General features: G+C 42.7%; 2 protein-coding genes across 4 annotated transcripts in view; one reads left to right on the top strand and one right to left on the bottom strand.

Annotated features, from left to right (window-relative positions):
• Positions 1 to 5232, top strand: part of atp11b (ATPase phospholipid transporting 11B) — a 51409-nt gene extending 46177 nt beyond the window's left edge. For 2 of the 3 annotated variants that reach the window (XM_086270357.1, XM_086270358.1), the window contains one exon: positions 1585 to 1800. In XM_086270357.1, the coding sequence (XP_086126483.1) occupies positions 1585 to 1666 (82 nt within the window). In that variant the 3' untranslated portion in view covers positions 1667 to 1800. Of the gene's footprint in view, positions 1 to 1584 lie in introns of all 3 variants that reach the window. The other variant, XM_086270356.1, reaches the window with a different exon arrangement.
• Positions 5233 to 6446: 1214 nt separating this feature from the next.
• Positions 6447 to 22008, bottom strand: mccc1 (methylcrotonyl-CoA carboxylase subunit). The gene is made up of 19 exons (XM_086268688.1): positions 21757 to 22008; positions 21229 to 21272; positions 20826 to 20965; positions 20603 to 20698; positions 20353 to 20474; positions 20112 to 20259; positions 19791 to 19912; positions 17313 to 17424; positions 17011 to 17092; positions 16767 to 16894; positions 16509 to 16692; positions 16126 to 16235; positions 15714 to 15930; positions 15546 to 15632; positions 10803 to 10852; positions 10473 to 10610; positions 9930 to 10037; positions 8389 to 8460; positions 6447 to 8300 (listed from the first exon to the last, which is right to left on the bottom strand). Exons 1-19 carry the CDS (start codon positions 21810 to 21812, stop codon positions 8169 to 8171), a joined length of 2148 nt encoding a protein of 715 aa, XP_086124814.1. The 5' UTR covers positions 21813 to 22008; the 3' UTR covers positions 6447 to 8168.
• Between the last annotated feature and the right edge of the window lie 307 nt (positions 22009 to 22315).

The raw sequence follows: 22315 nt of genomic DNA, 5'->3' as shown, positions 1-22315 counted from the left end.
TGAGGCGGAAGCTCTGATCGTGAACTTTGGTTCAGCTTTGATGTGAGTCAGCACATTGGAGGTTGGTGTGTTGTGACTTAAAGGCGTTTCAAACAGTGTTTGCTGTGTTCATGTTTTTCTGGTCCCACATAAACCAAATGGATGAGACTGTATGGAAGATTTGTTTGTTAGATATTTCCAAAGGAGTCTCAGCTCACCAAGCTAATAATAGGGAATTGGCTGTATCTCAGTCATGTCATATAACGTTATGCACTGTATGTGTTTGTGTTCAGTACTAAAGACTAGCAAATCCACCCTGCTGTTGTATATTTAATAGGCAGGATATCAGATGCTGATGATTATTTTGAAGCTGATAAATAATGAAAGAATGTTTCTGATGCTTGTTCATAATTTTATTTCTCTTTATGATTCTACTCATGAGTTGAGTAGCTCAAGTCTCTCCCCAGCTCCTCAAAGGGAAAACACAGGTGGAGAAAACAGCTAAACCTGTCTTAAACACATTTCTGGAGGCAATTGTTAGAAGAAGCACATCTACTGTATGAACCTGTATGAAGAACCCTAGTTGTAATGTTGAGTGTCAGGCTTGGCATTTTATTCTGGTATCTAATTCAGTTCCAGCCAGGATCGTGCCATCTTTAAAACTGACTGATGGTGCGTATCCACATGGGTGTTATTCTTTGTGAGTGATCACCCCAATTCCCAGCACTGGAATCTCGATGGGAGAGCCACGATATGATGATTGGCAAATACTCCAATAAGGGTGCAAACACTGACGTGTACTTGATTGGCTGTTTGCTCCCACCACAAACATCCTAAAGTAAATATCGCTCTAAATGGCACAAGTAATGGGTGACATCACCTTGTTTTTCATGAGCCCCGCCTCTTCATAGTGTAAAAAGCTACAGCCACAAAAAGATTAATGAAAACATCCCATTATTAGGGACCCCAACAGGTCAGAAACACCAGCAACTAGAAAAACACTGCAAAGCACACAAAATGCAAACGAAGTGGGAAAAAATACAATGGAAGTAGGAAAGAAAATCTCAAAAAACACAGAAGTGTTTTGGGGAACAGCTGTGGAAGTGACAGAAACCAAAACATGCGACGCACCGAGACACGCTTAAAAGAAGCAGAGGATTCCTGTGAGGGACAAAATAGATGCTGTAGATGCATGTTTGTCTCCCAACAACACTTCTGTTTGCTTTGTTAGGGTGTGTGTGGGGTTTGTTTTCTTGCAATGTGTTTGACCTCTCGGGGCCACCGTACAGCTTTGGTAAACAGTTGTGCCTTCTTTGGTTCAGTCACTGAGTGCAGGACTTCTAAATTGTGGGCCGTTGCTGATAAAGATTAGTGCGAGTTACTGAGGAGAGACTTGTGATACTCACTAACACCATCACACCATTACTAACCTCACTCATCACTCACTCTTCTCTGCTTCTTCCAGCCTGGTTGTGTAGATTGTAATCACCAACCTGTGGACAGCAGTGTAAGCTAGTGATAGCTCAGCCCCACTCTTACACCCACACACAGAAACCCACTTAGGCCAGCCTCCTAACCGTCACTCACCCTGCTGCCTGTTTTCAGGTCTTGGAGCGACACGGAGAACTTGTACTCCAACGATCGCAGCATCCTGACGCTGTCGCCCATCGAGGCCACCCACTGCTGACTCCCGGGGCCGCTGACTGTAGCACAGGGGGTCGGGGGGAGAGCCACCGCTCCATTATGAGTCATAATCACACCCCCCGCAACCTCAGCCACCATTTTCGAAACAATTTCATTTTAAACTCTGTTAATTCCCAGCAGGATGCAGCACTGCTACAAATGGGATAAGGATCCAAAGAACTCGTTTGAGTCTATGCTGAGAGGAACGTCAGATGGGAGCGAAAACTCTGAAGGAAATGGAACATGTGGTGCGAGCTATTTGTGCTGCTACGTGTACGCTTGAAGATCCGGTCTGTGTCTGAGCTGTAAAATGCCTGGATTCCTGCTGCTACTGCTAGCAGCGGATCTGCAAGTCCATCAAACTGGAAAACACCCTCCATAAAATCAGTTTTTAGTCACGTGAACTCCTCTGGAGCCCTTTCATTGTCAAAACAGCGATTTCTGACTGAGTACACTTTTTGCTGCGAGTGTCAAAGTGAGCATCCAGAGGATTTGTCAAGTCGACAGCAAGCCAGGATCATATACGTAGCAAAACATCCTGTTGCTTCCATAAACTGCTACAAAACTCTTCATTCAGACCTCCCACCACAGCCCTGCAGCATCCAGAACATGAAGCCTCATCTCTACCGCGGTACCAAAGACCAAAAAGGATTCCGACTGGAGTTTAAAAGGAAAAGTGTTTATTTTTTTGTGCCTGATTGTACAGAAGCTTATATTGTTAAAGGAGACTTGTTGTTGTTCATGCTGCTTTTGTCGTCTGTTCTGGCCTCTTTGTCCCCCCCACCCCTCCCAGTGCACCACTGTGAAAGAGGCCCAATGTTTTAAAAAGCCATACGTTTTTGAAGAGGTCAGATTATTGGAGGTACTGCAGATGGACGCTTGTGGGGGCTTGTTGTTAAATTTGTTCTCCTCGAATGCCTTTTGTCACCCAGCCCGGCGACCAGAAGCATCTCAGCATTAAAGCCCACGAGGTCTGGCAGAGTCATCCATGTCAGCTGCCTAAAAATACGTCCGATTTGACACCATTATTTTATTTATGCTTTTTCTGGTGAGGCTTTAACGGTGAGATGCTTTTCCAAACCGTGGCTGATGCACGTCGACCCAAGACAGCAGAATGTGTTAAAGTTCAGAGGGGAAAGGAAAAGCAGAGCATTTGCACAAATCACATATCAAAATTATTTTGTTGGGTTTCTTTCTTTCTTTCTTTTTTTTTTTTTCATTGGGAAAAGTCATTGTCACCGTTCACATCTGAAACCATTTGAATCACATTTTTTGCTGTTACATTGTTATTTTATTACCCCCCCCCCCCCCCATGTGTGTTTGTCTCCACCTGCTGTTGGAGGTGTGTGTGTGTGTGTTTTGTTTTTTCTCTGTTGGTTGAAGGAGGTACGGTCCATCATAGCTGTTTGTATGTATTTGAATGATCTCAGCGACCACCCGGCGCTACCACTTTTACTCATATCAGCGTATGTGCAAGCGGGATGTTGGTGTGATATTAAATACTTAACAGGGCCAAAAAGGATGTTTCACTAAGATCACTACCACACTGTTGCTCCACATTTTACACAGTTGACGAGTTGACCTCATATCAGCTAATAAAATATCTACCTTGATGCACCGCTGGGCTCACAGTGGATAAAGGAAACTATAACTTAATGCAGTTTTATAGAAGTATTCAATAGATTACAAAGTTTCTGTGAACACAGTTGTGTTATTCCACCATGTGTGCGTGTTGTGTTAAACTTGATCTTGATTTAACAGAAAGTCTTAGTCATGATTTCTGAGCGTGGAGCTGGAAAGACCAGGATGTAACCAGCAGAGCAAGTTGCATTATGGGAGCTGTAGGAACCACTTTAAGCCTGGATATCCATGCCTCTGCAGTGTTTTACTGGGACTCCTTGTCTGGCTGCTTTTTGAACTCAATGTGGATGTTTGATTCACCATCATCCCTTTAATACCTTTTTAAAAAAGGGACTAAAATACGCTGATTTCTTTTAGTTTCCTTTTTTTAAACTAGAAGATGGCTTTAAAAACACTTGGCGCCTCGCACAGCGGCATCTTTTCCCTGACCCTCCACCTCTTTCCAGCTCCACGACCCTCCTCCTGTAACACGCATTCAGTTGATCTCATGTCAAAACATTCCCTCTGTGTGAGATCTTGTAAGAGCCAGTGCACATCACAACTTGAAACATTGTTTGCTACACACACTAGCACATGACTGATGTTTTAAAATAGACGTAATAAAGTCCTCTAATGCTGGGGAAACAGCCCACATCACAGCGAGCTGAGGTAGCCGCGTGGGTGATGTTACGACATTCGTTTTTGTTCAGGTTGAACCCGTACACTCGTGTGAAGCAATAATCATCATTGTCACGATATGAGTCTGCTAAAAGGTCGGGTGATGTCATCACTGACCCCACCTCCCGACACCACATCAACCCAGATAACAGAGCGACCACTGAGCTCGGTGTTTGGGGGCATCGGCACTGCACACTGCAGAGTCTCTGCATGATATTTTTGAGCAGATGACAGGAGGAGGAAACGCGAGTCCTTCCTGACCAAAGGCAAGTCACACAAAGCCCAAAACACCTGCAGTGTCAGTGCGGTTCTGATGCCCCCTTGTGCTCAATGTGGACACCAGTAGTGTCCAAAATAATGGTGTCACATGTTGGAGGTGGTGGTTACGTGGCTCCAAAACAGCCTCCCTTTTCAAAGTAGCAGAGTTGATTACATAACAGTCTCTGTTAGACTGAAACAAAAGTAATAACAGCTCGAAATTTATTCTCCACACTCCACCACAGCTGTGACGGCTGGAAATGTTTTTAATTAATGTAATCCACTACTAAGTGGCACCAAAGTGATCTTTTCACGGCTGTTTTGTGCCCGGGGTTCCAAACAGCCGTGAAAAGAGCTTGTGTGAAAACACGGACCAGATCCTATAAAGCGCTGCAGCACTGACGTCATCTGGAGGCCTTGTATCTGAGTTCAGATACAAGGCCTGGAGGGGTTTTGTAGAAGCAGATGATTACTCAGTCACATAACTCAGAGTGGTGACTTAATATTTCATCGCGCCTCAAGCCCCCATGATCTTCACGTCCAAATGAGAACAAATGCCGTCAGGAATACTGGTCATGTCCATCCACTGAGGCATGAGCATGAGTGGAAATTGGTACTAAAGATCAAACCACTTGTTTAAGTTGAAAAGTAAGATCAGAGCTGGAGGCTGATGACTTCAGTGCCAAGGTGCTCTTTCAAAATAAAAGTTTGCAGACTTGCATGAAGTTACAAAACCCCTGATCGTAAATAGAGGGAGTTCAGATTGAAATGTCAGCTGCCAGTGTCGTGCAGCCTGTCACTCGGAGCCCATCAGAAAGATGCGGGGATGCATGTCAGCGCTCAGTTTGACTTCATGTTTGTTCCCTCCTCATCAGTAAGTCGTGCTGCACCTGAGCATTACTACATAATTTCTTCTGTTATCTGATGCTGTTTGTCTGTCCTCTACTGTCTGTAAACCTGTCTTATAGCTGAAGATGCTGTTCTATTTACGAAATAAAAACATTTTTAAAGAAACTGGTCTGTGGCCTCCACTCATTTAAAAACAGTCGTGGGAAGTTGGACCCTCACCAAAGGCAAGTGGAGCAGCTTACCACTGATAACGCTCCATGGAGTTAATGAGGGAGAGGCGGCACAAGAAGTGCAGCACATAGCTGAGAGGAATGAACACAGACTCCACCTACATGAAGATCCATGAACATGCTGGGATACTGTCCATTTTTATTGCTTTCATCAATAATGTGAAGTGCTGCAGTCGTAAAAAGAAATTCCCTCAGTGTGAGAATTTTTAGGCAGAAAACCAGAGTTTAGTGCAACCTTTCAGTTAGTGTTCATGTCCTCATGTCACATCCTAGTAAGCTACACTCTACGCCCCTTTTGTTCTCAAAACATCCCCAACCCTTTAAGGCATGGACTCCACTAGACCCTTGAAGCCGTACTGTGGTATCTACAACCCTAACCCTTACTGACAGGGGTGTGGTCATACTGACTGACAGTTTGTCCCAAATAATGCCTGCTAGACCTGGTCTGCTATGAATCACCACACTGGACCTCTTATATGTGTGCATCCATGCTGTTGGAGTGTATTAGTAGTACAGATCATTTCAGAAGTGCTCTGGTTCATTGCTTAACACCAATTGGTTCTTAGTTTATAAATACCAGTCTTCTAACCAAGCTAAGTAGGTTAGCTGAGAATGTAGCAAACCATCCTAGCATCAAAAACAAGCGCCAGCACTGAAGCTTCAAAATGCAGGGGCCCACACTGAGTGAGATCACCATGATTTAAACAATGTATGAACAGGAACTGGCACGAGGTAGTCACCAACCCATTTCCTTTATTGTGAGCACAAACACACGCCTTTAAGTTTCCGGCTGTTCTGTGTTTAACAGGCTTAACAAGCTTAACGGAGTGTGTTGAACAAACAGTTTCAGCGAGTGAGAAGTGCTGCAGTGGCTGCACCTGTAAAAGCAGGTGCACGTGGACAGTCTCAGCGGTTTCCAGCGTGAGGCAGCGATGCTCACGGAGCGTGAAGCCCGAGTCACAGTCGCGTGGATGAAGTTAAGATCCTCGGTGAAGCAGGCATTTTCACATCCCGTCACACAGCATTTAGGGCTCGGCACAGGCGCGCAGCTGTTCCCATTAGTCACACTGAGCTCTGAGGGAGGCGACGCCAGGACACGACAGCCACAAACACTCAAAACACAGGCGCATCAGTGACGACACGGGACAGTTTACACTTTAAAAAAAATTTATTACAGAATTTGACTAGTTTATTATTTTACACCTACAAACAATCCAGGAAATGTGTTCATACGGACAGTTTTAGTCTACAAGATCTCAAAGCACACCGGTTGGTGAGAAGAGAGCGATCCACTTCACCGCCGTGTCTGTGGCAGATCACTCCCTCACTGGATTTACGCGGATGCAAACCATCTGTCCGCCAAAATCTCTCCGTGACTGACATCTCATCCTTCAGGAGCTACTCTGAACCGAGAGACAAGTGCGTGCAGAAATGCTGCACATGAGACTGACTCGTCACAGAATGCACTCTGGAGTGCTTGCAGCAGCAGAGTGGAGGGTTAAAGGAGACCTGTGGTTTTTTGTTTTAACTGTGACAGAGGTATTGTGAGTGTGAATAATGGAGAGTTTGGAGTCAGTCTGGAAGCACAGAGTGGCCAGATTTTAATTAATAAAAACAACTTGTGCTCACGTTGTCAACTTGACGCAACCTTTCCTGTACAGCGATGCTCTTTCACCCCTCCCTGAAAAGCCCAGACTGAAGCAAAGAGCCTCTGATCAAAGAGTAATCTGGCTCGAGGAGTGGTAGCTTTTGGTGCCAATTCAGGGAACCGACACGTGTTTGATGACTCAGCAGCAACTGTATAAGTCGGCGCTTGTAACAAGCCTCCTCAGAGGAGTTTAAGCCATTAATGAGAAAGCTGTTAATGTGCCCTGACATGAGCTTGTCAAAGTTAGGAGGGTTTAATCTGCTGCGATGGCGAGAATGCGAGAGCAGAAATTCAAGAGAAAAGCTCCCCACTCTCTTGTTGCTACAGTAAGGCGTTTCTTTCCTAAACGTGACCAAAATGCCACTGAGAGCTGTAGACATAGACGGGTCTCTGTGGCGTTGCAATCAACCCCCTAGCCTGTGTCTAATGTTCAAACTGCCTTTTTTCTTTGCTCATTCATTAGTTTTCATCTTAATTACAATTAAAGATCAATAGAAATCCCCAGCAAAGATATTTTTGTGGTAAATAATCAGATACATTTTGAAAATCAACATTTTTTAGAATTACTGATGATTATTCTGTTGTAACCCTACTTTCTTCAAGAATCCTTCAGACAGTACTTGATAGAAAAAAAGTTTCATTTCTCATCTAGAAATTGTTTAAATACACAAACAGTAAAGAAACTAAAGGCAGGACTCAGTCTAACACAAAGACAGGATTTCGCCAGGTTTAACCATCACTGCACCTCCGACAAGCCTGATGCCGACCAAAACTGAAAGGAGAGATTATTCACTGACAGCAGAAAGAGAATATGGATCTGCCGATGAAGACGAATCCAGATCAGCTTCTAGTGGAATAAAACACTTGTTTGTTCTCTCTGTGTAAATCACACTTGCTGCACTGCAGACTGTATATTTCCCCGATGGTCATCCACACCCCCACTGCGGTGGTTTCATGCCCCCCGAAACTTTGAGAAATGCTGACATGTAGGCAAGAATTGCTGAGTAAAAAGAGCCGCTGTACATGATAGAAGTTCTAGCAGGAAGACATCCAGCAAACACGCGGCTGCCACATCTGTCTCAGACTGACCCAAACTCTTTGTCGAACAGATGATTTAAATCCTGCGGGAGGCCAAAACTGGCTCACACTGAGTAGCTTTCCCTCCAGCTCTTACACGTGCTAGCCCTCTTCTACCTTATAGTGTAACTGTGGCTTTGATGCATTTACTGGCTGCCTCCCTCCGCCTGCTCTTCCTCCTCCACCAGCTCAACCAGAGGAGCGTGGCGGTTGGCCTGAGAGCCCTCGCTGAAGAGAACCTTCTTGATCACACCTGACTTTGGCGCCCGGATCGTATGCTGCAGAGGCAAATACAAGAGGTGACATCATTAGAAACTCAGCAGTGTGTGTACACCGGCTAAAAGGCAAGAATCATCAGTGCCTCACCTCCATCTTCATGGCTATCATGACCATCAGTGGGTCTCCCACAGTCACCTTATCTCCGGCCTTCACCAGCACCTGGACACAGGAAAAGAGACTCGTTCACTCGTTCAATACAATAAAACCAAACCAATAATGTCACTCAGAAATAAAAAAGAAGTAACACACACAGTATTATGACTTCTTCCTTCATGCCTCCTCCACAGTCTCATTCCTCCGGCTGCTAGTGGATTTGAGGGAAGCAGTGATACACCCAGACATGTCCCCATAAATGTAATAAACAAGGCAGAGGGATTTACTATCACTCTCCAGTCATCACCAGTTGCTTAACTTGTTGTTAAGCAGCATTTGCATCTGTCTGAGCAGCGAGTTAACTGGAGGCATGAAGCAGAGACATTTTGTTGTCTGCTGATTTACAGCAGGTGTTAAAAGAAGCTGACAACATTAAGCAAAGTTTATTTGTTACCTTGTTACGAGTTGAAGAAAAACTGGGGCACAAACTATGATTGTCCTTATTTTCTGCTGTACATGATTACATGCTGATGCTGTTCAAGCAGCAGCCAATCAAAAGAAGCTAAAGCTACTTTTTCAAACAGTGGATGAACTAAAGAGATATACCAAGGCCCAGAAAGATGTATAAGAGCTCCAAACTATGGATCATGCAAAGATATTCTAGCAGAGTCCCAGATAAAAACATACCAAAATAGAAATGTGATTATTTTCCTATCAAAATTAAGCTAAACAGACTGATACTATTCTAACCTTTGTATAACAAAGGTTAGAGGTGGGATCACTTACCATCAGGACTAGGAAATATTCACCCTCTGAAGCATGTAAAGCTAATAATAAACAGACTGAACCTTTATGTCTTACAGCTGTCTAATTATAGTAATAAGCCTAAAAGGCACCCATACAGTAGATGTGGGTCTGTTTTTTTAAATACCAGAAAGTACTAAGGTCTAAACCACTTACTGGCTCAACATTTATCCTCACAGCCATGACAGTGGCATCGATCTTTTAGCTAATAATCAGCAAAAAGAACAGAAAAAGGTCAGCATATTTCCTAAAATGCCAAACTTTTGTACCCTGACTGGATGGAGTTTGTGGCCTTAGGCTCCATTCATCAATCAGAATCCTTTATTTATCCCTAAGGAAATTATGTCATGGACTTTGGGTTACTGATGTCAGAATAGTGGCTGTGATTTATGTATTTTTATGTGTCCAGATACAAAATAAAGCTGAAGAACAAAATAAGAGTTGTATGGAATTTTTCATCCGCACTGTGTGTGTCATTTCCACATATTAGGACATCTCGTGTCATACTGGTTCAGCACTGACACATTCAGAGTGGATTGTCTGACTGTAACGTCTAAAATTATATACATAAGCTCTTCAGCTTGAAATTGACTAAGACTGCATTTTAACTGGTAAAGAAACTTTACTGGACAGCTTTTTACCCTCACAAAAAACTATTAAAACTTCAAATTGAACTTTAAAAGTAAACTTTAGAAAAACACGAATATCCTTTACGCAAAAGAAAAAGTCACCTTCTCTATAGTTCCAGTCATGGGGGCCACGGCTCCACCCTGAGCTCCTGAACCGCCAACACCAGCCCGATACTTTGGCACGGGAACAGACACCTGAGAGCTTCCCTCCTGCAGCGCAGAGGTAAAGACGTCAGAAAGTGCAGTGACAGCTCGCTGACAGCTGAGGTGAGAGGACCGAAACAGGTTTTTAATTCCCCCTGATGTCAGACTGTCAGAGTGATGTCAGAGTGGAAACAGAGACAGTCTGCGCGGCGACAGGTGAGACGAAAACATCTTTGAACCTCCAGAAGGAGCTTTTGCATAGGCAAAAAAAAAAAAAAAAAAAAAAAGGTTAAAAAGGCCACTTTTTCCTCCACTTCTGTTTAAGTCACTTTTCTATGTTTGGGAAACATTTAAGCCTTGTTTGGGCCATCAGTCACCAAACATCAAAGAGTTTTGCATAGAAGACACTGCAAGCAACATGATAGATGATAACTTGGATTTCAGTGGTTTTGAGGAATATGCAAAATAGAAATCTGTATACTGTGCATGTCAGATACATACAGTGGAGAACAGGTGCACCGTGTTGTCCAGGATCACAAGTTTAGGGCGGGACTCGACGCCATTGACAGTACAGTGCAGGAACGATGCCCCGCCTTCCATCTCCACCTCCCCTGTGACGTGATTCACCTCGTCACCAATCTAAAAAGAAAGCAGAAGTGATGCATTTGTGGGAAGTAACCTGGGTTTGTTTAAGCACCGACATCCCACATTGTACTACTGTTATTTACAAATTTGGAAAAAGAAAACTTTTAATAAATACCCAAAATATACAGATTATAAAACAGAATTAAGTATTTGTAGCAAAAAAAAAAGTTAACTTTCTCAGCTCACCTGCATACTGTAGCTCCCATCCTGGTTGTACATGATGACCACATCAACTTCTAGATGGAAAAAAACAAAACAAAAGTGTTAAAAACAGTCTTGAGATAGAGGCGGGAGAGACTGACACAAAGTCTTTAGTTAAATACAGTGGGGCAAAAAAGTATTTAGTCAGCCACTGATTGTGCAAGTTCCCCCACCTAAAATGATGACAGAGGTCAGTAATTTGCACCAGAGGTACACTTCAACTGTGAGAGACAATGTGAAAAAAAAAAATCCATGAATTCACATGGTAGGATTTGTAAAGAATTTATTCGTAAATCAGGGTGGAAAATAAATGGTAAATGGCCTGTATTTATATAGCGCTTTTCTAGTCCCTAGAGACCCCAAAGCGCTTTACATATCCAGTCATCCACCCATTCACGCACACATTCACACACTGGTGATGGTAAGCTACATTGTAGCCACAGCCACCCTGGGGCGCACTGACAGAGGCGAGGCTGCCGGACACTGGCGCCACCAGGCCCTCTGACCACCACCAGTAGGCAACGGGTGAAGTGTCTTGCCCAAGGACACAACGACCGAGACTGTCCAAGCCGGGGCTCGAACCGGCAACCTTCCGATTACAAGGCGAACTCCCAACTCTTGAGCCACGATTGCCCATAAGTATTTGGTCACCTCAAACAAGGAAAATCTCTGGCTCTCACAGACCTGTAACGTCTTCTGTAAGAAGCTTTTCTGTCCCCCACTCGTTACCTGTATGAATGGCACCTGTTTGAACTCATCATCTGTATAAAAGACACCTGTCCACAGCCTCAAACAGTCAGACTCCAAACTCCGCCATGGCCAAGACCAAAGAGCTGTCGAAGGACACCAGGAAAAGTATTGTAGACCTGCACCAGACTGGGAAGAGTGAATCTACAATAGGCAAGCAGCTTGGTGTGAAAAAATCAACTGTGGGAGCAATCATCAGAAAATGGAAGACATACAAGACCACTGATAATCTCCCTCGATCTGGGGCTCCACGCAAGATCTCATCCCGTGGGGTCAAAATGATCATGAGAACGGTGAGCAAAGATCCCAGAACCACACGGGGGGACCTGGTGAATGACCTGCAGAGAGCTGGGACCAAAGTAACAAAGGTCACCATCAGTAACACACTACAACGGCAGGGAATCAAATCCCGCAGTGCCAGACGTGTTCCGCTGCTGAAGCCAGTGCATGTCCAGGCCCGTCTGAAGTTTGCCAGAGAGCACATGGATGATACAGCAGAGGATTGGGAGAATGTCATGTGGTCAGATGAAACCAAAGTAGAACTTTTTGGTATAAACTCAACTCGTCGTGTTTGGAGGAAGAAGAATACTGAGTTGCATCCCAAGAACACCATACCTACTGTGAAGCATGGGGGTGGAAACATCATGCTATGGGGCTGTTTTTCTGCCAAGGGGACAGGACGACTGATCCGTGTTAAGGACAGAATGAATGGGGCCATGTATCGTGAGATTTTGAGCCAAAACCTCCTCCCATCAGTGAGAACTTTGAAGATGAAACGAGGCTGGGTCTTCCAACATGACAATGATCCAAAACACACCGCCCGGGCAACAAAGGAGTGGCTCCGTAAGAAGCATTTGAAAGTCCTGGAGTGGCCTAGCCAGTCTCCAGACCTCAACCCCATAGAAAATCTGTGGCGGGAGTTGAAAGTCCGTGTTGCTCGGCGACAGCCCCAAAACATCACTACTCTCGAGAAGATCTGCATGGAGGAATGGGCCAAAATACCAGCTACTGTGTGTGCAAACCTGGTAAAGACCTATAGTAAACGTTTGACCTCTGTTATTGCCAACAAAGGTTATGTTACAAAGTATTGAGTTGTATTTTTGTTATTGACCAAATACTTATTTTCCACCCTGATTTACCAATAAATTCTTTACAAATCCTACCATGTGGATTCATGGATTTTTTTTTTCACATTCTGTCTCTCACAGTTGAAGTGTACCTCTGGTGCAAATTACTGACCTCTGTCATCATTTTAGGTGGGGGAACTTGCACAATCGGTGGCTGACTAAATACTTTTTTGCCCCACTGTACGTCCCTCAGCTGCTGCTGTCTGCTTTATTTTTAGCTTTTCGGTGACACTTTTTAATAGAAACACTGAATAATGAATACAAGTTCCTTAGTAATGTGTCACAGACCAGACAGGCTTTAATTTAATTTTTTTACACAATCATTAAATCGGATTATGAGTCAGTCCCAACTGTCCTCGACTACAAATTAACACATTTCTACAATTTCATTCATTCCTGTCGTTCTTTAGATTTAAAACCTCCAAAAACAGTCCAGTGACTAAAACCCATAGCCTGAAGTCACCACACGCACATGCTTATACACGTGTATCTGTATCAACTGCATAAAGACAAATCAGAAGCAAAAAGAAAGCCACTAGCATCACTAATAAAAATCACTCTTTTTATATCAGTTTTGTTGATTAGATTTCCATTTACTTGCACACACATTTAAACACAGATCTTTGTTTAATCTAATGATCATAAATAATTGAAAAGCTTAAAAGTTCTGTTAAATAAGGGAAACCGGACAAAGATGTTCATGCTTACATGCCCCCAGTCTGAACCAGTGTGTATCCATGCCCACATGTGGAGCACATATATGCATTTCTGCAAATATAAAATCCAGATCTCTGTTGAGCCAAGAACTAATTAATAACTGTTGTCGATCTTTCCGAGTTGACTTTTAATAACTACTCCTTGACTTTCAGACCCCACTCCTACAAGACTCAAAGAAATTTCACCATTAATTAAATGTGACTAATTTACATTCACCTTTTATGTACCACAGGCCTTTAGGCTGGTAGTAGTTAAACCATTACTTAAAAAGTCATCACGTGATCCAGCTGTGTTAGCTAATTACAGGCCAATGTCCAACCTTCCCTTTATCTCAAAAATCCTTGAAAGAGTAGTTGTCAAGCAGCTAACAGACCATCTGCAGAGGCGCGAGTTTCAGTCAGGTTTCAGAGCTCATCACAGCACAGAAGCAGCTTCTTCCTGTGGCCTCTGACAGCAGAAACACCTCAGTGCAGCACTTGACACCTCTGATGACAACATTTTACTAGACTAGTCTAGACTATGCTGTTAGTGTTAAAGGAAACATGCTGCACTGCTTTGAATTGCATCTACAGTAACTACAGTTAGGTTCATAAATATTTGGACAGAGATAACGTTTACTAATTTTGGTTCTGTACATCGCAACTAATTACCAATAATTCAATGGGTTAAACAAAAAGATTGCATAAAAAAAATCTGAGGAACTAAAGCAATTTTTAAACATAATTTCTTTCTTTTAAGGGGCTCAAAAGTAACTGAACAAATTAAATAACTGAAAATAAGTCCTGAACTCATGGACTTCACCAGATGCTTGGTTTCCTCCTTTTTAATACTCTGTCAAGTCTTTACTGCAGCAGCTTTCATTGCAGCTTAATTGATGTTGACATAAGGAAGGAATTGCCCACACCTGCCCATGAAATAGCCTTGTGACCCCACTGTTCAATTACTTTAAAAAGAGGCTTGCACATATTAAGGAGCTGAAACTCCTAAACACTTCATCCAGTTTGAATGTGGATACCCCCAAATGAAAACGGAGAGTCTACATATTATGTCCATGTCTACTGTATAACTATAATTAGAATATGTTTCAGTAAAAGGGGGGGAAAAAAAAAAAAAAACCCTAAACTTGTCAATGAGTATATGGACCTAAGTGTGCTTCACGTCATGTACACAAGGACTCCTCCTGACACACAGAAGTCAGTGAGAAAACACTGCACACATTTGCATTGCTACACAGATGATACCCAGCTTTATCTGTGAAACCTTATTAAAAGAATAATTAAATTACAAGCGTATGTTAAAGACATAAAACCCTGGCTCACCTGTATTTTCTTCTAAATTCAGATAAAATTGAGGATACTGTATTTGGCCCCAAATATTTTAAAAACATGATATCCAACCAGAATTTTACTCTGGATGGCTTCTTCTAAAAGAACATAACAGGTAAGAGTACAAACGGGGATTAGAAAGAGATCGGGTTTCCCCCATATTACCTTTTCTTCATTGGCTCCAAGAAAAATCCACAATTACATTTAAAATCATGTCAATAATCAGGCCCCACCATATCTTAACAGCCTAAGTCCAAGTACCATAGTGTCCAAACAGAGCACTTTGCTCTCAGACTGCAAGCTTACTTGCGGTTCCTAGAGTTTCTAAAAGTACAAAGGGAAGCAGGCACCTGTCCTGTGGACCCAGTCTGTGGAAGACACCCTTTATTTTTAAAATTAGACTCAATCCATTTGTTTTTTAATAAAGCGCACAGTTAGGGCTAGATCAGGTGACCCTGAAGGCTTGCCTTAGTTATGCTGCTACAGGCTCAGACTGCTGGGGGCTAGCTATCAGTCTAGACTCATAATAAATGTAGTGAGACCTTTGAAGGAATCCATTAGGTGGGCTATCACAGATTACTGTCACTAGTTTCACACTGAATAAAAAGTAAAATCACAACCTTCTCCTGACTTACGATGTTAAATAATGTTTAGAAAAGAATTTCTGCAGAACCGACACACACGGTAAGGTTGACCTTTTCCTTATAAAATCTCAGAAATTCATGATCTGACCCTATCAGACATTTGTATTAACCTGCCAGTCATTGCGATTTAATATCTGGCAACAGAGTCACAGTATGGCTGTCACTTACTTTTATCTCCCACCTGTAGTGTCACATTTCTGTTAAACAGGATGTTGTTTCTCCAACCACAGCTAGAGCCAAATGGGGAGAAAGGATCTGGAAAACACAGATGCACAGGACTTAGATTTTCAGCTGTAATTTGTCCTGATCCAAACAATATCATCTCTGTCTCCTCACCAGTGGAGCTCTGGGTGAATCCCAGTGTGTGGTTCCTCTCCTGTAGTATCAGGCCGAGGGCTGCCTGACAGATTGTTGCCCCAGAAGGTGCTTTCGGAGTGGGGAAGAGCTCAGCGTAGTGCTGGGGGATGAAGCTGGTGCTCACATTTCCAGCCTCGAACTCTGGGTGGCCCGAAAGATTCAGCAGGAAATCTATGTTGGTGTTTAGTCCTACTATCTGTGGGCACAGAAGAACAGACAGGACGCAAAAACATCATTTTCAAGTGTTCGGCACCAATTTTTGAAGCTCGCACATACAGTGGCTATATGAAAAAAAATTTAAATCCTGTGCTCATTAAAAAAAAATAAATAAATAAAAAATCAGCAGCACGACATGCAAAGCATCATTTAAGAGTGTGCATTTGTATCTTACATTGTACTGTCGTAAACAATACCGCAGCTTTTTTAAGGCAGCAGATCGGTCCTCTCCCCACACCACCAACTTGGCAATCATTGGGTCATAATGTGCCGAGACCTCGTCCCCTGAAACCAAACACAGATAAAAAGCTCCCACCATTTAACTTTATTAGTGCCTTACTGCAACAGATTCCCATTTCTGATGCTGTGGGCCAGTAATATGTGGGGCTCAGCAGTGAGGAGCTCCAGGACAGAGCTAAAGCTTTGGCACCACACTTGAGAGAACTGAGCAATCCACCATCGTTAGGACAACATCTACCCTTAGCATAGAAACTAATACCCTAAAAAAGAAAAATAAATTTATTCTTTACCCTATTTGTATATATAGTTGACTCCTACCTTCTCTGACGCCAGTCTCTATACGTGTATGTTGGTCTGGTGGGGGAGTGGAGAGATGCAGCAGAGGCCCCGCCCCAGGAAGGAAGTCATTATTTGGGTCTTCAGCATAGATACGAGCCTCAAATGAGTGTCCCCTTAGCATTATGTCTTCCTGAAGGAGAGGCAAGCGCTCCCCTGCTGCCACCTGGAAAAGAATTTCACAAATCATTTTGTCACCTCAAAAACATTCTGCTCTCCCCTTCCTCCCTCCTTCCTCACCCTGAGCTGCCACTCCACCAGGTCAGTTCCAGTGATCATCTCAGAGACAGGATGCTCCACCTGCAACCTGGTGTTCATCTCCATGAAATAAAAGTTGTGCTGGGCATCCATAATGAACTCCACCGTACCTGCACAGAGAGACAAACAGAATGATGGCCCTTTTTCTCCCTGCTTGTGCAAAAGCTGTTTTACTGTGAGTCTGGATCACTCTGGTGCGATGAATGCAGGAGAGGGAGTGTTTTACCTGCTCCAACATAGTTGACAGCCTTGGCTGCTCTAACCGCTGCTTCTCCGAGTTTTCTCCTCACTTCAGGGCTTATACCAGGCTGAAAAAAAATGCCACAAAACACAGAAACATGTTCATTTAAGTGGGAAACAAGTTATTATTTACTTCACTAAATGGAAAAACAAGAAGAATTATTTTTCCAGAAATAGCCGATGGACCTATCACGAGGTTAACCTCAGGCCAAGATCATTTCAGTTAGATGTGTTGATCCAAATGTATTCTTTCTCCTTAACTTTGTTCAAACTTTATCACTCACTTACCCCTGGTGCTTCCTCTATGATCTTCTGATGTCTCCTTTGAACGCTGCAGTCCCTCTCAAACAGATAGACGGCATTGCCATGCATGTCCCCAAACACCTGGACCTCCACATGTCTTCAGGACACAGGAATATGAGAACTATAAAAACTTGTCAACATGGAATTTTACTGTTGACACATCATATTCTATAACCACGTAAATTTGTTTTTAAAACTGCAATACTAGGGATGGTTATCGAAATCTGTTCTTGTTGAGAACCGATTCTCACTGTTTCAAATCCTTGGAATTGTTTGCCATTTTTGCAAACGATTCCCTTATCGATTCCAGTCGCCCCGAATGACGTCACCACGTTGCGGAGCGTCATTCACCTGGCAGGAAACATGGCGGCTCAAACGCTCAAAAGTTTGGTCATACTTTACGAGAACCGATGACAACAGGGCAACTTGCAATACTTGCAAAGTAGATATTTCATTAAGGGAGGAAACACTACGAATATGCAAAAGCATTTGCTCACAAAACACACGATAACCTTAAATGAATGTCGTGTTTTTAATTCCGCTCCGGACTCGTGAATCTCAACCCAGCAGTAGCGGTAACGTTTGCACGTCCTCTCCCGTTAATGCGGCAGGTAAATAATCAACTAACAGTGCATATTATGTTAGCGCGAGCTGCCTTATTACAAAACCTCCCATTACTGTGCATTTAGGCGACCATGATGAGACAGACAGTCTGGCTCAGATGCTGGCAGTTCTCGCTGCAGTCTACCGGTAGCGTCTCCTTTCAGGCCAGGATAGACGAATGTCACCGTGCAGTGACTCAGTTTGTAGTAAAAGCCTTGCACCCATTTGCCACAGCAGATGCCCCCGATTTACGGTAAGTGAATGTGTTTAATTGTAGGCAGAGACATTACTGGATATTCTTGTGTAATTGCTACAGAATAATTGATGTTATACTTTGTTATTGCTACAGAAGAATATTTATTTTACATTTACAATTTTTTTCCCCGGGGACCCTGTGACACCCCATTGAAGAGCCGTAGGCTGTAGATCTCTTAAGATCTCACTGTTGGGTTTGTAAGGCCATGTTACTCGTAAATTTCTATCTTGTTCAAAGAGAAGATATAAAACAAAGTTCTAAGCTGATCGACCTTAGTGTTCTCCTTTTTAAAAAGAATCGATAAAGAATCGAATTGTTAAACAGAATCGAAAATGGAATCTGAATCGTGAAAATCTTATCAATACCCATCCCTATGCAATACACTACAGAAATCTATGAGAACAGTACATAGCCTCTGCCGACGGCACTTGATACTAATGAAGAAGAACATAGCAGGAAGACAAAACAGGAGGACGGAAGAAAACGGTTTTTTTTTAAATGCTTTCACAGTTTAAAAGAATGTGAAAGCATTTCACAGAAAACAAAGTTGAATGCAGACTGCGCAGCTGAGCACGACAGCACTACTGCAGAGCACCAGCATTTAAAGCGATGGCACCCTGGAGCTATGACGTCAACTCTGAATGGGTCAGTTTGGGGAGTTACACTAGTGCATCTTGTTGATACCTTGTTTATGTTAATGATTGTCCAGTAACCTTTATGTTATCGTGAATATCCCCAGTGAGGGACAAAAAAGGATATTTCTATTCTATAATAGCTTATCTGTCGGAAACTCACTGTCTGCTACTTTTTTCCCCCCTCTTCCACCTAACGTTAGGTAGTTAATCTGTGGGTCAATATCAATTAATTATGTCTATAAACAGTTGAACCGTGCATCAACCAAGAAACTATGACATACAACCACATTTTTGATTAGTAACTGTCTTTTCTAATTCTGTTTTACTAGTATTAAGCACATGCGCATAGATGAGTTTGTCCTGTGAAGAGGTTCATGTACAGTCATGTCAGCCTGGTTATCATCTGCAGCTGGGAACAACATATCAAACATGAGAGCATGTGCAATCATAAATTCATAAACTGAATCATCTCTAAACTCTGAAAACTTCTGATTTCAGACTGAGTAAAAAAATTATTGTGATTTAATTTGAAGCTTTATTCGAACTTATGGACAGAAGGCATATTTGTTAAATACTACTAGCAATTTAATTTGCATTCCCAAATATTTTTACTTATTTCATTTTTATTCTGATGGTCCTTTTGAGTTATTTTAAAACACATTTGATTATTTTCAAATTCATGTTTCCTGGGTCATTATTCTAATTTGCTGTGGTAGGACGAGACAACAGAGTGATATTTACAGGTGGGTAGACTTGAGCAGGCGGAGCCTAGAACAGGAGGTTAGCCCACAGGAAGTGGAGTTCACAGTTATTAAAACTGTTGTTGACTAATCGAAGAAGAACTGGCAAATTAGTCGACTACCAAAATCATCTTTAGTCACAGCCCTACCTCTCCATCACAAAAACAAGACAACATTTTGGCCACCCGGTGGTGCTGAAAACTGCCTAGTTAACAGTTAAATGTGTTACCTGGGGTCCTCCACGAACTTCTCGATCAGCATGACATCATCATTGAAGGATTTTCTGGCTTCCCTCCGTGCTGACTCCAACTGCTCCAAGAAGTCAGAGTCTGAGCGTGCAATACGCATGCCCTGCAAAATTTTAAAGACAGATGAGTTAGGGTGGCAAGAGTTTAAAGACCACTGACTAACTCAAAGCATAACTCTGTTCTGGGCCCAACTTAATGTCAATCTGTCACGGTGTTGACGTGTATCAGCTGATAAAGGCTGGCACTGAGATCAGCTAATCTGCCAGGATTGGACAAAAGCTTGACTTGATGCATCCTCTCACCTTCCCCCCTCCTCCACGAACTGCTTTGATCATCACAGGGTATCCAATCTGGACAGCCTCTGCCTGCAACTTCTCATTAGATTGGTCCTCTCCATGGTAGCCACCTATAATTGGCACGCCAGCAGCTGACATGATATGCTTGGATGTGCTGAAAAACAAAGTAAAATAAAACACATGAGTTGAAACACATGGTTATTATTTATCTTTCCTATAAATTTGGGTTACAGCAAAGAGACCAAACCTTTTAATGCCCATATCTCTGATGGCAGATGAGGGAGGCCCAATAAAGATGATTCCTTCCTGTTTACATGCCTCAGCAAACTCTGTGTTTTCTGACAAAAAACCATAGCCAGGATGGACCGCCTGCAGATACAAAATGTCAGCAGCAAATAAGTAGATTTAAAAAGGAAACACAAAAAACGGTTACAACACAGAAATCAGACATAAGTGATTAAAGAAGGCTAAATACTATAATGAAAAGAATTCCTTACGTGTGATCCAGATTTTTTGGCCACTTCCAAAACTTTGTCCATAGAGAGGTAACTCTGCTGGGAGGGTGCAGGGCCAATATGGTAGGCTTCATCTGCCTTGAATAATAACAAAGCAAATACAGGTTTAAAAAACAAAAACAATGTCATCTTTTATCAATTAAAGGCAGCTTCAGGAAATTATAAACAACTACTTCTTATAAAGTAAAAGGATCCAGTGTCTCACCATAGCTACATGCATGGAGTGTGTGTCTGCATCACTGTACACCGCCACTGAGCGTACACCCATCTTCTTGGCTGAACGCATCACACGGCATGCAATCTCTCCTCGATTGGCAATCAGCACCTTTTCTATCCTTCTCACCCCTGGAAAAGACAAACATCACTGCTCCAAACAACCTCAGCAAGGTGAAGGACTTGGACGTACAGTGTGTGCAAGTCAGTATTTGTAAAATTGGAACAAGATCAGTTCAGAGATTAATCAAACAAACATGCTGAACACCATCAGCTCCTGAAATGGCTGCATGTTGCTTTTCTGTGTAGTGCATGTGATTTTTGGACTTTTTGCATCACTCTTAGTGGTTACTCAATCATTTGGAAGTTTTGCATGTATATTTATGCTTCCTCACCTCCTGAAACAAGCCTCACGCCTCTCGTGCTCCATGACAGCTTCCTGTGGAGAGACAGAAATAACTTCAGCACCACTCGATACTACATAGGCTGAGCTGCTGCTAGAGCAACACAGCAGTGGCACAGGCAGTTCATCACAATACGCATTCAAGAAACACATTGCAGTCAGAAACAAACTCCAAGCTAATTTGAGCTAGTTAGACAGCATGCGAGGTTGCTCCCACAAATATGTTGTGCTATGTTGTGCTAGCACCATTAGCAACGCTAGCAGACAATTTGCTAGCCATTTAACCTTGGTCCATTCTCATATATATCAGGACAGAGTCTCGGTGTTGAATGCAAATAACATTTTCTGCAGGTCAGAAGTCGTGTCCACAGGCTTAATGCTAGCGCCGTGTGCTTAGCTCGGAGAATAACATTAGATAGCCTCCCAAATTGACACCTGTAAGCTATCGTTAAAAATGAGTGCGCTAATTGTCGAACCCTCTATAAGACAAAACAGCCCTTCAGTGCTCTTAGGTACTCACTGCGTGAATATCCGCAGGCCCTGCAGAGTTGGGAAACTTAAAATAACTGCAGCCATAGCCACCAGCTGCTGAGGCTAGCTGTGCTAGCTAGCTGAATGAGCACCTGAAAAAAAAGGTCTCGGTGCTGGACTGGATAAGCCAACAAGAGAAATGTGATCGACTAAACTGTATATCCCAAAACCACAGCGACTCTCCGGTAAATTTCGTTATCATTATTTTTGACCTCTCCAAGGACTCGTAGGGGCGACAGCCAATTAGAAGGGAAGGATAAGGAGGCGGTGAATAAGCTGCAGTTATCAAAAGTCGTCAGCAGATGGCAGCATTTCTCTGTCGAAAAGCTTGAGAATTAAAAGTTAACAGGGACTCGAAGTACAAATTTTACTGCATTCAGAACGTTGAATGCATTTTTGTTATGCATCCCTTAAATTATTTAAAGTATTATTTTTAATTTTTGTGCAGTAAAATACAACATAATGCAATGAGTATTAGTTTGCCCCCCTTTCTTAAGGTTACAAAGTATGATGAATAGAGACTATTTAATAACGATGTTAGTCTGTAC

The sequence above is a fragment of the Aulonocara sp. 'chitande type north' Nkhata Bay genome, linkage group LG17 (assembly GCF_057382095.1).
Source record: "Aulonocara sp. 'chitande type north' Nkhata Bay isolate Kocher_YH1m ecotype deep benthic linkage group LG17, A_spYH_male_GT1.1, whole genome shotgun sequence".
In the NCBI taxonomy this organism is placed as follows: domain Eukaryota; kingdom Metazoa; phylum Chordata; class Actinopteri; order Cichliformes; family Cichlidae; genus Aulonocara; species Aulonocara sp. 'chitande type north' Nkhata Bay.
The sequence above is the reverse complement of the archived record's forward strand: the minus strand, read 5'-3'. Positions and strand labels throughout refer to the sequence as shown.

Bases quoted from the DNA above. Each gene is read 5' to 3' on its own strand.
- mccc1 (XM_086268688.1), bottom strand. From the start codon at position 21,812: ATGGCTGCAGTTATTTTAAGTTTCCCAACTCTGCAGGGCCTGCGGATA. The intron at 19,913-20,111 runs GTGAGAGGATGC...AAAATTTTGCAG, and splicing joins TTCGTGGAGGAGGGGGGAAG to GGCATGCGTATTGCACGCTC. The intron at 15,931-16,125 runs GTAAGATACAAA...CTGTGCCCACAG, and splicing joins ATTGTTTACGACAGTACAAT to ATAGTAGGACTAAACACCAA.